Source organism: Haliotis cracherodii, unplaced genomic scaffold (assembly GCF_022045235.1).
Source record: "Haliotis cracherodii isolate W230 unplaced genomic scaffold, xgHalCrac1.p SCAF_11, whole genome shotgun sequence".
NCBI classification, from domain to species: domain Eukaryota; kingdom Metazoa; phylum Mollusca; class Gastropoda; order Lepetellida; family Haliotidae; genus Haliotis; species Haliotis cracherodii.
The window spans coordinates 36,587,960-36,603,321 of record NW_027266266.1 but is presented as its reverse complement, the minus strand read 5'-3'; the positions used below and the strand labels follow the sequence as shown (position 1 = coordinate 36,603,321).

Sequence of the window (15,362 nt, the reverse complement as noted above, 5' to 3'; positions counted from 1 at the left end):
GTTTCATGCCACAGTCAGCTGTATCACGGCTACCTGTTGGTCATCAACCATACACACCAATGGTTGATAGTGACAGGGCAATAAGCTAAGCCCTGATTGTTGGAATATCCAATGTCTCCACTTTCTTGTTTTTTTCAATCTCATTAATATCAGCTTATTTACTTTATATGATACCTCTCTACAGGAAGACCTGACAAGTCCTCCAGTTTCTAATCAGCCCATCAGTGTCCAGGCTTCTCAATTTCCACTGAGTGAGAGAAGCATTCAGACCAATACACCTGATTTCATATCTCAGAAAGGAAGCACCCTTATGTTTTCGAGAGCCATGGCATCTACACCCCAAATGGACTATTTTGGTGAATTGAGGCGGTCAAAACATTCAGAAAACTTGCATTAGACTGGCTAAAGATTACATGTGTCCTTCACTACAATTGGGCTCTCAAAGGTCGAGCTGGGTTCACCACCCAGATCTTCAGAGATAGGTATTATATTAGAGTAATTACATCTGTTTTTTTATGAGATCAGGATTTTTGGCGACAATAAAAACAATAGTTACTACTAATACTCTGTGCACCAGATACTTTATTCTACATGTACATAAGAGCACCCATATTGAAACAGATATTTGAAATATATATACTGCTGCCATCTGCTATTCCATAACATTATTGTTTTTTGCTTAACGCCACAGCAATAATCCAGCTATGACGACAGTCTGTAAATAATCGATTCTGGACCAGAAAATCCAGTGATTGACATCATGAGCATCAATCTACGCAATGGGGTTATGATGACATGCATCAACCAAGTCAGCGAACTTGACCACCTGATCCCGTTAGTCGCCTCTTATGACAAGCAGTCGCCTTTTACAGCAAGCGTGGGTTACTGAAGACCTATTCTAACCTGGATCTCCACAGGTATATTCCATAACAAGCCCAAACAATCAGGTCAGTCTTGGAAATTTCTGGTTAATCAGTCTTCATAAAAAAACAAATGTTTCCTGCTAGCACACACACAAACTGAATACTAACATATACTACTCACAAGAAGTTAAAGAATACCCAATGTTTTTCAAATTACTATACAGTCGAACATGCATGTGTCAAATTCGTGGTTGTCTCAAACTGTAAACCTGGATAACTGGAACTTTTCCAGGTCCTGACGACAATAGTTAATCTGTCATGCCATGACAGATAACTAGTCATAAGGACGAATCTGGTGTTTTCTATTTAACTCCTTTTGAGTATTACATATAATGTCTTGATTACATGAAACTTTGACTCTTTGCATTTGACAGCAATGAAGATGTTATGTTAAAGCTGCCCTTCCAAATAAGTCAGTGAGTGACTTGGGCCAGTCATCTCACAGCATGTCAGCTTAATGTGGGAGGAAGGCATGAAGTGATGCTGGTATCAGACGTTTACCACTTTGATGAAGCCCGCAAGCATGGGCAACCTGGGATTCGAACCTACGATCATTGATTTCTGGCGTGTCCAAGGAACTCGTGCACAGCAACTCAACATGTAAGATGGTGGACACAGGTGCATGTGATGATGAGGCTGTTGTTCCCTGCAGTCAGCAGTATACAAACAATATCAAAGCAGCCTGTAAATAACTGAGTGTGGGCCAGACAATCCATGGATGAAAGCTTCACCAATGATCCACGATGGCAGGCTACGATGACACACAATCAGCCATGTCATGTATTGAAACCACACAAAGCCACTTTCGTTGGCTTTTGGAACAAATAAAACCAACAAAGTTTACGTGTTTGTTGTTTATTAGCACACTTGGCAAAATTTTAACTGTATGACCAGACAATCTAGTGTGGACCAGACAATCCAGTGATCAGTATTATGAACATCGATCCACACCGCCGGGGTATGATGACACAGTATCAACCAAGTCACGGAGCCTCACCACCCGATCCATTAGGACACCTGTCGAGTCCAGCATCGGTCGCTGGGGACAAGTCTAACATGGCATGCTAATGGGACACCAAGAAGTAAGAGAAAGAGATGCAAGAGGGATAGAATGACAAAACAAAAGGAAGAAGAGTCATATGGAACAGGATGACAAAATGATGTCTTTGACTGGAGCAACATGTCATTGGGTGCAATACATTCCAGTTGGCTTCCATAAGGATAAAATCAAGTTACAGTTGTAATCTGAATAAACTGTGTATGTGAACATTTTGTTTGAATACTTCAAATGTTCCAACTATGTACAAATTTCACAGTTCAATGTATCACAGGAGATGCTGCCACATTTACCGGGCCATTGTGAGTACTTCAAGGGACAATACACTACATTTCTCCATCGTCGTGACTACATATACCGGTAGTCACTATTTGGATCCAGCAAATCAAGTCATGGCCAGTTGCAGTGAGAGGGACACCAGTGAGCTGAGATGACAGCATGGCAACATTTCTTATGCTACATGTGCCACAAGCTTGCGACCATCCACTCAACATATAGCTTCACTTATTGGGAAACTATAGGATGGGTTCACACAAAATTCATACATGGGGTAGGCTCATTTGAGATAAGATAAGACTTAATTATCCTAAGGGAAGTTCATATCTAACTCCTGTGTCAAACACAACCTTGACGGGAAAATTGACAGGCACCACTACTACACTGCCTGTCAGCCCTATGTATTCACAGAGGATGGAAATGTAGTGTATCCCAGTGATGTTTTAAGGATGCTATTGCTCTCACTCGTGAGATGATTTGATGATGATTTGCTGTCATATCATGTTGCACAATCCCAGTCCTTATCACAATCTTACAAAACATCACACTAGTAAAGTTAAAAAATATTTCATTCACTGCCATATCTAACACAATGTTTTAAAAAGACATTAAATGAGAACTGACATTTTGAAGATTTATTGAAACCATATTGTTAAATCTTCAAACTCATTCACTGAAGGTTAACATGGTTAAGACAAATCCAAAATTCCTACTGCTAAACATACTTTAGAAAAATGAGGTGTGAACACTGTTTTTAGGACACCATGTATGAACACAGCTTTTGGGATACCATGTGTGAACACAGCTTTTGGGACATCATGTGTGAACACAGCTTTTGGGACACCATGTGTGAACATTGCATTTTGGGACAGAATCAGTTTCCAGTGATGAGACGACCGTGAGTTCATACTCGTGCAGTTCATACACCACCTCGAACAGACAATTGCACTGGAGCTGTTTCCATCCGACCTCTACTACACTTACCGACAACACTGATTACTGGTATGTACGTCAATGATGATCAATGGGCTTAACAGTCAGTTTGTGATTTGTCTTAAGTATGTTGAGCAGTAGTTACATACATTGTATCAAGCAATGAGATGCTACAAGTTTTATGATGACAGAAAAAACCACTCTGATGTCTGAGAAGCAAACAAGCACTTATTACATTGTATAAACAATCTGTCATTTCCTACCAACATAAATACATTACGCCTTGTGAAACTAACCACCTAATACCATATTTCCCCTATTGCATCTTCCTGAGGCAAAAGAGTTAACTGACTATAAAAGTTCAGTTTCCACTCTTGCCGAACTAGGCTGGTATTATGGAGTTACATTTTGGCTTGGCTAACGAGTCTATGCATAGTTCAATCAAAGTCACGCAACAAAGTCAAACCCCGTTCGTAAACTGCCGTGCAGATTTCGGTCAATTGCAAGATTTGCAAAGCATGTGCACGGCCAACTCGTTGTCAACAGATATTTTCCAGATCTTTCCACGTTTTTAATCAAGGTGCTCACGTGATTTGATGCATTTCGCGATGTAAGACCCGTTTTCTCACAATATAGATCTTGATTATCAATCAGATCGTCTTGACTGGGCGCCTCCATTTCATGTGAAGTAAATGCAAGTGATACGAGAGGTGGAATCTGATTGGTCCATAGGCGAGGCTTAGAAGGGACATAACTCGTAATAGCCACTAGTGGCGCTACGATCGAGCCCAGGAATTCCAGTCTAGTTCAGCAAGGATGGAAACTGGACTTTTAAAGTCAGTTAACTCTCTTGCCTCGGGAAGATGCCCCTCTTGATGCACGTCCCACTTGACAAAACAAAGCACACCTACAAATATGTACCAAACGCAGCAGAGCCTTACAGTAATTCTCCAACTAAGTTGCAGGCGCTATTTTGAAATGAACTGTTACATGTAATCAGAAGCACAACATTGTACATTAGGCCAATGCTACATTTTGCATGATGTTCAAACATTCTTGATTATAAACAGCTAACATGGCTTTGTAAGAAACAAATTCCAGATAGAATTAACTATTTACTGGTTCTTCTCTTGTTTGTTATACTGACTGACTGTTTTGCATACTGCAATATCTGTGGCATCACTAGCAGTGAACACAGTACTTATATACTTCAGGGTGTAAACACAAGGGATGGACTGAAGGCCGACGTGCTGTTGGGGCTGCTGACTCGACTATGTCCAGCAGACTGAGGGCTTGGAGTACGGATGTTTCGAAACTTCCTCTTCATAACCGAGATTAATGCTTTGTGGAGAGGTTCGGAGTGTGCCAGATGTTCCTTGTCTGCTGCAGCTCGGACTGGTGTGCCACCAGGTGACCTGTTGAATCATTACCAGTGTTACTCATGAAACTCATGCATATACAGGCAACATGCTACAGTCCAATACACTGTAACAATCCCATTACAGAACTAGCATGATTAGATGTCATATTCAACATGGGAAAAGATTAGCACAGCTGTTATGTAAGCTATATTTTGACTTTGGAATGTTTATTTTAAATCAAATAAGACCCTTCACTACAAAATCATATTATATTCACCAGACGCCTGCCACTTAATGCTGTAATGCAATCATTAGTTTGATGCCAAATACTAGTAAAGTTCATGGATTGTGATTCGCGGATTGTGTTTTTTGTTGTTGTTGTTGTTGTTTAACGCCGCACTCAGCAATATTCCAGATAATAGACAGGGGACTGTAAATAATCAAGTCTGGACAATCCAGTGATTGAAATCATGAGCATCAATCTATGCAATTGGGAAACGATAACATGCATCAACCAAGTCAGTGAGTCTGACCACCTGATCCCATTAGTCGCCTCTGAAGACAAGCAGGGGTTACTGAAGACCAATTCCAACCTGGATCTTCACGGGTATGGCTGATTGTGACCAGTGGTGTTTCGATTAATTGAACCAATAGAAGGAATTGGCGTACAATCAGATCTTTCTGACCTGCCAATCATCTGATTTTTGTGAGATTGTAGTATTGTGATGCAGGACTTGTGGCAAGGGGATATACGACTTTACCTGATGACCTGTGTGGATCGGAGTCGCCGGAGTGGGTTGGAGGACATGAGCTCGGAGTGGATGCTGGACAGGGAGGACACGGAGGACACAGAGGACTTTGAGCTATTGGACCTACAGACACACAACAGGATATTCTAGTCACTTGAAGGACTGGCCTTAGGATTGACAACAGACTTACTGTATTGTAAGCCTGCTTTCACAATGAACATTCTCAGTCATTGTCAGTACTTCACTGGGATGTAAACACTATGTTCCTCCATCCACCATGAGTACATACGGTGCATATCAATGAATCAACTCATTGCCTGATTCCAGCCAGAGGGGAACCAGCGAGTACTCACACCATTGTTCTGTTAACATTGCATGAACGGCAATGTTTCACGGTTACATACTGCCATAATGTCAGACAATGGTTGTGACTGCACAATGTCCATGCGCAGAGTAGAACTTATTTGTCTTCCATGAGTTATTTCAATAGCTGGCTAAAATTAGACACATGGTCACCACCACACCACATACCAGCCTAATGTATTCAAGGGTGATGTTGGAACATTGTGAGTACAATGTCTCACAGTTGGGGAAGGTTATTTTCACACAATATTCAGCTGTGAAATAAAAACTAGAATCTCATTGGCACGTTAATAAAAACATTTGTCTTGAAATGTCCCATTGAGCAAAGAAGGAAATTACATACGACACATAACACTTTCAGAAGAAACTAAATTCACAAAGAAAGTAACTCAGGCTTCATACTCGTATCTCGTTAGTGATAAAATGTCATTCAGAACATCAAAACATATCAGCTTAGTATTAAAGACAAAATGCAAAAATGTAGAAATGGGAAGCAACATATGCAGTAACTAACTTTTAAACGGTTTGACATGAGGAAAGCTCATTAAATCGGATCCTTTACTCCGATACGATTCCTCTCTGTATGAGTGAGTGAGTATGGTTTTATGCCACTTTTAGCAATATTCCAGCAATATCAAGGCGAGGTACACCAGAAATGGGCTTCATGCATTGTACCCATGTTGGGAATCTACCCTGGCTCTTCGGCGTGACGAGCGAACACTTTAACTACAAGGCTACCCGATGCCCCCTCTTTGTTTGAAGGTCCGAGGACACTCATATAGGTCATATGTGAACTTTTGATCAGCCAATAAACATTAGACAAACGAATCTCTGAAAACGAATATAATTGGGGAGCTCTGAATGCAAAAAGAAATTGAAATGATATCATCATGCTGTTGTTTCTGAGCGCCATGGTTACTATAGAGAGTATATCTATGTTCTGTGGATGTTTTCTTTTGCTAAGATTGAAATGTCTGAATTGATTCATTTAACAAAGCCAGCATCTGATTGGCCTAAGAACCCATGTAATCTTCAGTTATACTGGGTGATCCAAGTTCACTGGGACCTTCTATGGAGGTGTCGTCATATCTTCACACAGAGAAGTATTGTATCAGAGTAATGATTTTATTGAGACTGTCACATGAGATTGCTAATCGGCAATCAGTGCCCTGCATGAAGTTGCATTACATGTTATTTTCCAGCCTCTCATTCATGAGAGTAGGGTATCATCATCATCATCATGTACGTTATTGTTGATTTGATACCACCGAATTACATCTTTCAAACCGCACACAATCACTTCCAATTTGAAAAAAAGTGGCATCAGATTAAACTAACATACTTTAAACTATACACAATATGTTTATCTCAAAAACCTGGTCCACTCCAAATACTAGGATTATAATCGCATGTTAATGTAGACTGGCAGACCCCTTCAGGCACTACCCAGCATACTTACACTGTTCTCCTGTGTCGCCTTAGTGGCCTTGTGTCTGTAGGAGGGGTGACAAACTGAAAAGAGAATAGTGGCTTGCACCTTAAACCTACAATTAACAAACCAGCAAGCAGCAATTCATCCCAGTTAGCAAGGCACATTGAGGAAATCAACACAATTGATTCCAAAGTGAACAGTGATTTTGCTAGACACCAATGGCAATAGAACATTTTCATGATTTTATCAACCTTTGATGAGACATTCTTCTATATCATTGGTACCAAATTTGAAAAAAATATCTTAAGTACATTTTGGAAGTCAATCGGTTAATGTCCAACATAATGAACCAATCTGAAGCCCTGACATCTTGACAGCTGACAGCAAGCAGATGACAGGCAGGCGCGCACCAAGAGTCAGTCTTGGACCAATGTACCGCATGTCGTGAACAAGAAATGGTCATCTGACAACAGATATCGTTACAGTGCTCTAAACATTACTCGGTAAATAAAATTAATTTGTCTGGGAATTTAGTCGTGTGTTGGGCGGGAATGATAATCTACTGTCTAATTTATTATGGCTTTAAAAAGGCCCATATATAAAGATTATAGAAGAATTCAGTGCTAGTCTGTTACCTCATGATCAGAACTATCTGCCCCACTGGGTGAGTTGGCTGGTAATGGCGATGCTATCTGTCGTGAGTGAGATTCAGATGAGTCTGTTTTGGATGAGTCTGTCTTGGGGGAGCGTGTCTTGGATGAGCCCTTCTTTAAACGTGGCTTAATGACAAGATTAGTTGGAAGTGGTGGAGGTGGTGGGGGTGGGGGTGGGGGTGGCACTGAAGGGGGGTTGTTGGGGGTAATCTTGGCAACTGGTACTGCTGAGTGAGGCTCGGTCAAGCCCCTCTTTGCTCTCTTGGATGAATGGCGAGACCTGTCTTTGTCTGGTGTGTTGAGCCGAGGGGAGGCATCTGACAGGGGCTTCCTCGCTGCTAGTCTTGAAGAGTATCTTGTTGCCTTGCTCTCTGTAATCACAACGTCATTGGTGAGGCTCACTAAATTTCATCTTGTGGACTAACATCAGTGCCAGTTTAATGTGGGAGGAAAGCCCAAAGCGAAGTAGGTTGTAGATATATATATTATGTTTGGTGCTACCTGACCAAGGTTCATACTAGACAGTATCCTGGGATTGTGAAGGGACACAACTCTGCACAGCAAATAGAAGGGTCTTTGACAACTACCCTTGTACATGTGTTGTTTGGAACACATGGTTAGAATGCACCTCTGAGTTTTTGCAAATGTTTTAAGGTTACCCAAAGAATTCCTTATGAAATTGAGTAACTCTATAATCTTGCTTGATTAATGTATCTAGTTTGTTTATTGTTCAACACTGCACTCAGCAATATTCCAGCTATAAGACGACGGTCTGTAAATAATGGAGTCTGGACCAGACAATCCAGTGATTGACATCACGAGCATCAATCCACGCAATTGAGATACGATGACATGCATCAAGCAAGTTGGTGAGCCTGACCAACTGATCCTGTTATTCGCCTCTAACGGCAAGCATGGGTTGCTGAAGACCTATTTAACCCAGATCTTAATGTATCTGCCAGGTGAGAAGGGCTGGGACGAGGCCGATTTACTACCTGGGTATTACCTGACCCTATCCGGGTACCCACTGTAGGTCTCAAGAGATAGGTACAAAATGTCTGACTGGGCATTTTGCTACCATGGCACTGGCAAAACGTATTTAGATAGATGTATTAAACAATCTGGTCATGCGTACACTTCTCACATTAGGCTTGGCAAATGATTGTTATTATGATAAGCCCGAAAGACCTATCTGCTACAGATCTCATTGACCTCATGAAGGAGTAAGCATATACTCCGAAACGTTGTGTTCCCCATAATAAAGAAGTTGACATCCATATATTCTCTCTCCTATACGCATTATAGTCTGGACCAGCGGACTTATGGTAATTTTGAACCCTCCCTTGATATTAATGGCAACCAAAGGCCTGAATACACATCCAAGAGACTGCTAGCTTCCCTAATCCAGATGAGCCTTGCTGTGTGATTTCAGTCACTAAACAATACATAATTAGTTCAGGGAGCACAGATTAAGTGACTGACACTAATTGAAGGGTAACCTCCCAATTGTCAGACAGCTTATACCAGGATAAGTCAAGGTTGGTAAGTCAAGCAATAGTTACCTGTTTACCTTTCATTGAAGTGGAACAGACCAGAAAACACAAAGTTTGAGGAATTTACAGGATAGGTTTATTATGTACTTTTAATCATCAAATCATACCAGAAATAACACTTTTTGAAGTATTCATTACATTATTGCAAAAGACAATAACATCTCCAGTGTGTGGTACGACCTCCTGTTTGATTCTTAGAGTAAGTGAACTCTTCAAGGAATACTTGAGGGGTTCCTCTCTGAGACATATTCTACCAAACATTGTATTTAACATTGTTCGTTAATCTTCACCGAGTTTCCTACATTCTATATCATTGGAAAAAAATCTCTAAATCTTTGCTAATAAAACACACGCAACCCGACACATATCAAACGCAACTTGTAAACACAATCATAATGTGTATCACTTAACGAGTTGGAGTAGCATACTCTGCCCAAAGTTGGGAGCCGCTCATTAATTAGTAGGTAAGACCAGGCAGTTACACTGGTCACACTTGACTGGTCTGTCTGACAACTGGGGCGTCTGACAACTGGGATGTCTGACAATTGGGAGTGAACCAACTGAAGTGTATGTTAGAGAGATAATCCCCTTTGTAATTGGAATGCATGTGTTAATACCAAATATAACCCCGTTGAGAAAAAGAAGAGTTAATTAACATTCTAAAATACTTACCCAGTCATGTCACAAAACCTTTGGAGTCTACTTACTAGCCTGAAATTGTTCTTTTACTCAGTTCTGGATTGGGACTAGGGCCAGACTGATCACTTACCCTGTGAGTATTCAAAAGCCCTCTTCATTCCTCTCTTGAGTTGGTTGAGGTGGTTCTGTGCCTCCTCAGGGGCAACAAGACATGCCGGGTAGTGTTCACCATGCAACAGGCTCATCATCTTTACCTGGAACCATTGGAGGTAAAGGTATTTTTCTTTACTGTTAATACAATGAAGGAAAAACTTTCAAAACTTGCTATATTCTGTGGCAAGGTGATGCAAGCCTTCTGCTATTGCATTGGTTCCCAGTAGATGTTTTTGTTGCAAAGGATAGAAAATGTAACTTAAAGTTTATTATTTAATAAAACATTATTTGTGAATACAACCAATAAAATAATGCTCAAATGTATGATTCATTCATGATTCATTCATGACCATTCATAAATAGATTTCAAACCAATGTCCTATCATAAATTTTAACCAATATAATTTTAGTCAGTGAAGGGCGGGAATTGGTTTATTGCCACTTTGAACACCTTTGAACTTTGAAACATTACAGGGTGAATCTGGTGTTCACATCCATGATCCTAGGTTTCATGACATATAATTATCAATATTATCAAGCAAACTCCTTGTGTAGTCTGTAAATGGATTTACTGCTGGGGTTGTAGAGAAGTAGCTGAACAATGATTAGGGCTACCCCTATATGAAGGTAACGAAGTATGTACCACACCTTCAGGTAGGAATACATTCCACCATTCTCCATCTCCTCAACCTTCTTCTTCCTCATGATACGAGCATAAGCCTCGGGGTTGGATTCCAGATACATCACCAAATCCTGAAACCGTGGACACAGAGTTCGGAACTACTTGAACACAGTCTCCTTTTTGTACATGATCAAAGCAGTGTTTGAAATAAATCAAATTGCAAGGCCGCCATCAGGACCCACATTTAAAAAACTACAGCCTATTGACAAATAGATCCACATATAAATTCACTGCAGGCCCAAAGGACCCACACAACTTGGAAACTTTGGGCCTGACATGAGACCTACTTGCCATGCGCCAACGGGCAGGTGCTCATTTCCAACACTGGATCAAAGTATCAGTTACAAATTACAAATTCAGTTACTGCAAAATTATGTTATCGATGCTGGTGGATCAAACAACAGTCACATCACCACGTTTAACAGTGTACAGATGTAATGGTGGGGTAAGACTTCCGCTTGTATCCTCCCTAAAAATGTATATAATTAATTGGGTTAAGCGGGAATGCATACAATAGATACATAAATAACTTTCGGAGGGTCCTACGGGCAGAAGTCTTTCCTCTTATAATTTTTTAATCTAGGGTCCCCATATTTCTCTAAATTATTACATTTCGGTTGTGACGAGGTCCTTTTCACCTTTATGATTAACACTGATAATTATCATGATCAGTGTTCAAAGCAGGAATGTCAGGCATCCTAGTCATAAACCTAATGGACAAAAGTTCAAGATTGAAGGTCAGTAGACTCAATTACTGTAGGAGCTAACTTTAAGGTTCTCCAATTTCAAGCACTGAAGGGTTCCTTGTCGTAACCGAATATTAAAATTGAACCACATCCCTTGATTATATCATAGCAGGAAACTTCAATATCCCAGAGCAATGTCGATCACTGGTTTTGGGCTGGTGATGTTTGATCAAGTTAGTTACAAACAATAGTGTTAGCAAATTTGATTTTGGTTGCTATTTATCTAATGAATGTACAATATTATCTTGTCTGACTGTGGAGTTTAAAAGGCAAGACCTGCATCGCATTCTGCTTGCTATGTATACCTGTAGTGCTTTGTCCGTCTCAGCTACTGTCTGATCTTCATACTCCTCTTCGGTCATGGTGGAGCAGTAGGTCTTCTCCAGATGGTGAGCTTCATCAAACTCATCCAAGGTTTCCACCTGACCACGATCAGTATCCCATCCACTCATCATCATCTCCAGCTGCTGTAACAAGACGATAATCTGGTCTCTAAGATTCACTTACCAAAATACAACATCTCAGAGTGATCCCCCTTGACTGCTTGATAATATTCCTATGTCATTGAAGACTACTCCATCAGTGTCTGAAGTTTGTTTTTAATAAAAAAATTAAGCTAGCACATTCATAAAGTCCAGATTAAGCACCAAGAAAGCAAAAATTATTTCATAATAGAGGTATCCACTAACTTATTTCTTTTTCTATTTTCATTGTTAAAGTAATCGGAAAAATGATGTTTAAGCACAATCTATCATCACACATTTCCCGATAAAAGTCACTTTCCCCTCAGTGACGTGAAATAATACCGGGAAATACCTCTGTTTTCTGAGATTTGTATAAATATCAGGTTTGATATCGTTAGAAAGCTCTGAAAATCAGTAACAAGACTATTTTTGAATTTAGATTTCAGATTCTTTGGCTAAATTGAGATATTTTGAATGCAGAAAATCGTTACGACTTGTGACAAAGATTTCTGATGCATATATTTTGGCATTCAACATCATGTCCGAGTCTAAAAAGCGAGGCGACAATAGCCGAGATGTCATTTGACTTACATTACACAATCGCATGAAACGATGGAAATAGTAACTTAGATGTTAGTTTGACAGTTTTAAGAAATATGTTTGCTGATATTATTTATTACATTATTTATTCAATTTATTTATGTATTGCTTGAAATGTCTTTACATTCCTCTTTCACATGTTTTACCTGTTGTCGAAGCATGTGTCCCAGATTATTTTTTTAAAATAACATTATGGGAAAAAATTCATTATCTTAAATCTATTGATAAAGTTTATGAGCGACTCTTCTTGTACAAATCCCCTGCCCAGTCCATCTTTAAGATAATAAAGAATAGGCTCTCCTTTCATAACCAACAGACTAATGATATATATCGTAAGGGACCAAATCGGATCGGTTGCACGACATAGACCCCCTTCGAGTTCACCGGGCTGGTATAAATATCTTACACTTACTCTATCCGGACGTTTTTGTTTTTTGCCTCTCCTCAGTGCTGAAGATTCGGAAGTCACCGATTTCATTTTAATCGCATCGGATGGTTTCTTCCCGATTAATCTCGTTACTTCATTATTTAGCGTTGATAATTGTGTCACCCATTCGGATGATCTTATTCGATCTGATTTCATTTCAATCCCATACTGATGTCCAAACATCAAACGTTCCGCTAATGTCCGGTTAAATCTTTCAACGATAGCTTGACTACGGTGGGCCTCTTTTTCACAACGCCTGATTGTGACATCGTGCTTTTTTAACAGTTTAGTTACTGATCCCATAAACTCGAGACCAGGATCTACTTGAAATAACTTGAGCCATTTTAGTGGTCTGCATTTATATATGCGTCTCAGTGCATTAGCTACTTCTACATGATATATTGAAATGAAATACTTATTTCTTTATTTTGTGAAAAGTGATAGATTTACTAATGAATGATATGACAAGTTGGTTGTTGTAACTACATATTATTTGGACATGGCTATGTATATTATAAATACGTTCATGAAAATGATGAATGCTTGGTGGATACCAAGGATGGTGGCTTAGTTGTAATAGTAATTAATATGTGCTTGTCATTTCAAATACCTTGGTTTGATTCCTTACATAACATTACAATGTGTGAAGACATTGCTGGAAATATTGCTTAAACAAGAGAAGGAAAGACTTCCGCCTGTATCCCCCTTCCAAAAGCTATAAATGTATGCATTGCAGCTTAATCTACTCACTTGTATATATTTTGAGTGGGGATATGGGTGGAAGTCTTGCTCAAGAGAATTTCAAATTTCAAAAGAAACTTAGTGGTCCATATATACATCTGTTGGGAAATATTTTGTAAGGGAGCAGAGTGGAAACAACATATGCAGTTTGTCCATATAGTTATCAAGGGGATGACAGTACGAGCAAAAACATGCTATTTGCCATAAGGGCACAGACAGTGAGCTGCTGGTGACATACAATTTGGTCACAACTCAGTTTGCCTAATGGTTTACATAGTTTATGTCACTTATCCAAATTATTGGAACTAAGTTGTCTCTCACAATAAAATTGAGAAACTGGATTGCTGAATACCTGATGGCTTCTGCCACGCTGTAACAGTATCAGCTATGTTGTGTGAGAATAGTTTGCTTAGCTTTTCAGCTGCCACTTTAACTCGACTCCCACAGAAGTTGCTATTATTAAATTCATATGTAGATCTAGGAACAATTTGCTGATGGGAAAATATTAACAATTTACCTTCACCATAGGAGTGCAATACACCCATGTCATGTTAACATTATTTTATGTCATTCACAATAATCATGGCCAAAGAGCATAACCCGTAAGCAAAGTAAACTTGTCTGCCATATGTCAGATAACTCCACGCCCTGTTACAGCTGGTCACAATATAGCTAACAGTTTCGTGAATATAATATTCATAATATATATTCATTTCCCACAGATTCAGAACCCACTTCGAGTTTTTACACTAGCTGAAGGTTGTTCAACAGCTGTCAATATCACTTGAATATGATCAAGTGTTGTAAACAGTCAAACCATGAACAGGTTCTTAAATTTAGGAAATTCTCGATAGACAGAATTCTAAGTAAAACAATTACAAGAAACGTTCATGCCAATATTTCAGCGCGTTCGTTTCGTATATCTTCAAACGTCAATGTAACGATCAGACGAGATCCGATAGTACAGAATGTTTCAATCAAAGTATTTTCAATATTTAGTCCAATTGACCTACTCAATGTTCGGCCCAATCTTCTTTTCAAATTTTCGCGCAGTCTGAACGCGCATGCGTTGCATTTCCGGGACAGTCTAAAAGTAGTAATGGACAATGGAAACGATAAATGCACATTATATTTGAACGGCGGATTATTTGCAAGACGTTAACATCTCAAGTATGATTTATACTACATATTAAAATGTCATATCAAAGCAATATTTAATATTTTACTGAAATAAACAGTAGTTGCATTTGTTGTTGGTCAATCGAAAACTGAAAAATATATATCTTTAATATGTTAAAGACGTATTTTAAACAAGGTTGTTAGTATAGTCCAAACGCTCATTATTATTATTTCACTATAACAGAATGATGGGACCTCTTACATATAAAGATATTAAACATTGCAGTGGATATTTCGGTACGAAAACAATCAATGTTTCAGTATTGGGTATTTTGTTTTGTGAAGAGATTACAGTGTTTTGTCCTTGAAGCAGTTTATTAATATTGTTCGCAGTTCGTCACTTCCCAAATAAACATTTTAATTAGTTTCCATGTAAGTGTGTTTAGATTTGCACATTCGTAACAAGGATAAATGTGGACATGTCCCGCCCT

General features: G+C 39.3%; 1 protein-coding gene across 2 annotated transcripts; it reads right to left on the bottom strand.

Annotated features, from left to right (window-relative positions):
- Positions 1-1,779: 1,779 nt before the first annotated feature.
- On the bottom strand, positions 1,780-14,805 carry LOC139455726 (serine/arginine repetitive matrix protein 1-like). 2 transcript variants are annotated; one of them, XM_071237275.1, is made up of 8 exons: positions 14,766-14,805; positions 11,826-11,987; positions 10,741-10,845; positions 10,070-10,193; positions 7,730-8,118; positions 7,122-7,174; positions 5,312-5,422; positions 1,780-4,604 (listed from the first exon to the last, which is right to left on the bottom strand). In XM_071237275.1, the coding sequence occupies exons 2-8, from the start codon at positions 11,976-11,978 to the stop codon at positions 4,400-4,402; spliced, it is 1,140 nt and encodes a 379-aa protein (XP_071093376.1). In that variant the 5' UTR covers positions 11,979-11,987; positions 14,766-14,805; the 3' UTR covers positions 1,780-4,399. The 2 variants fall into 2 exon arrangements, with proteins under 2 accessions (XP_071093376.1, XP_071093377.1); XM_071237276.1 differs by having other exon boundaries at positions 11,826-11,984; positions 14,766-14,801.
- Between the last annotated feature and the right edge of the window lie 557 nt (positions 14,806-15,362).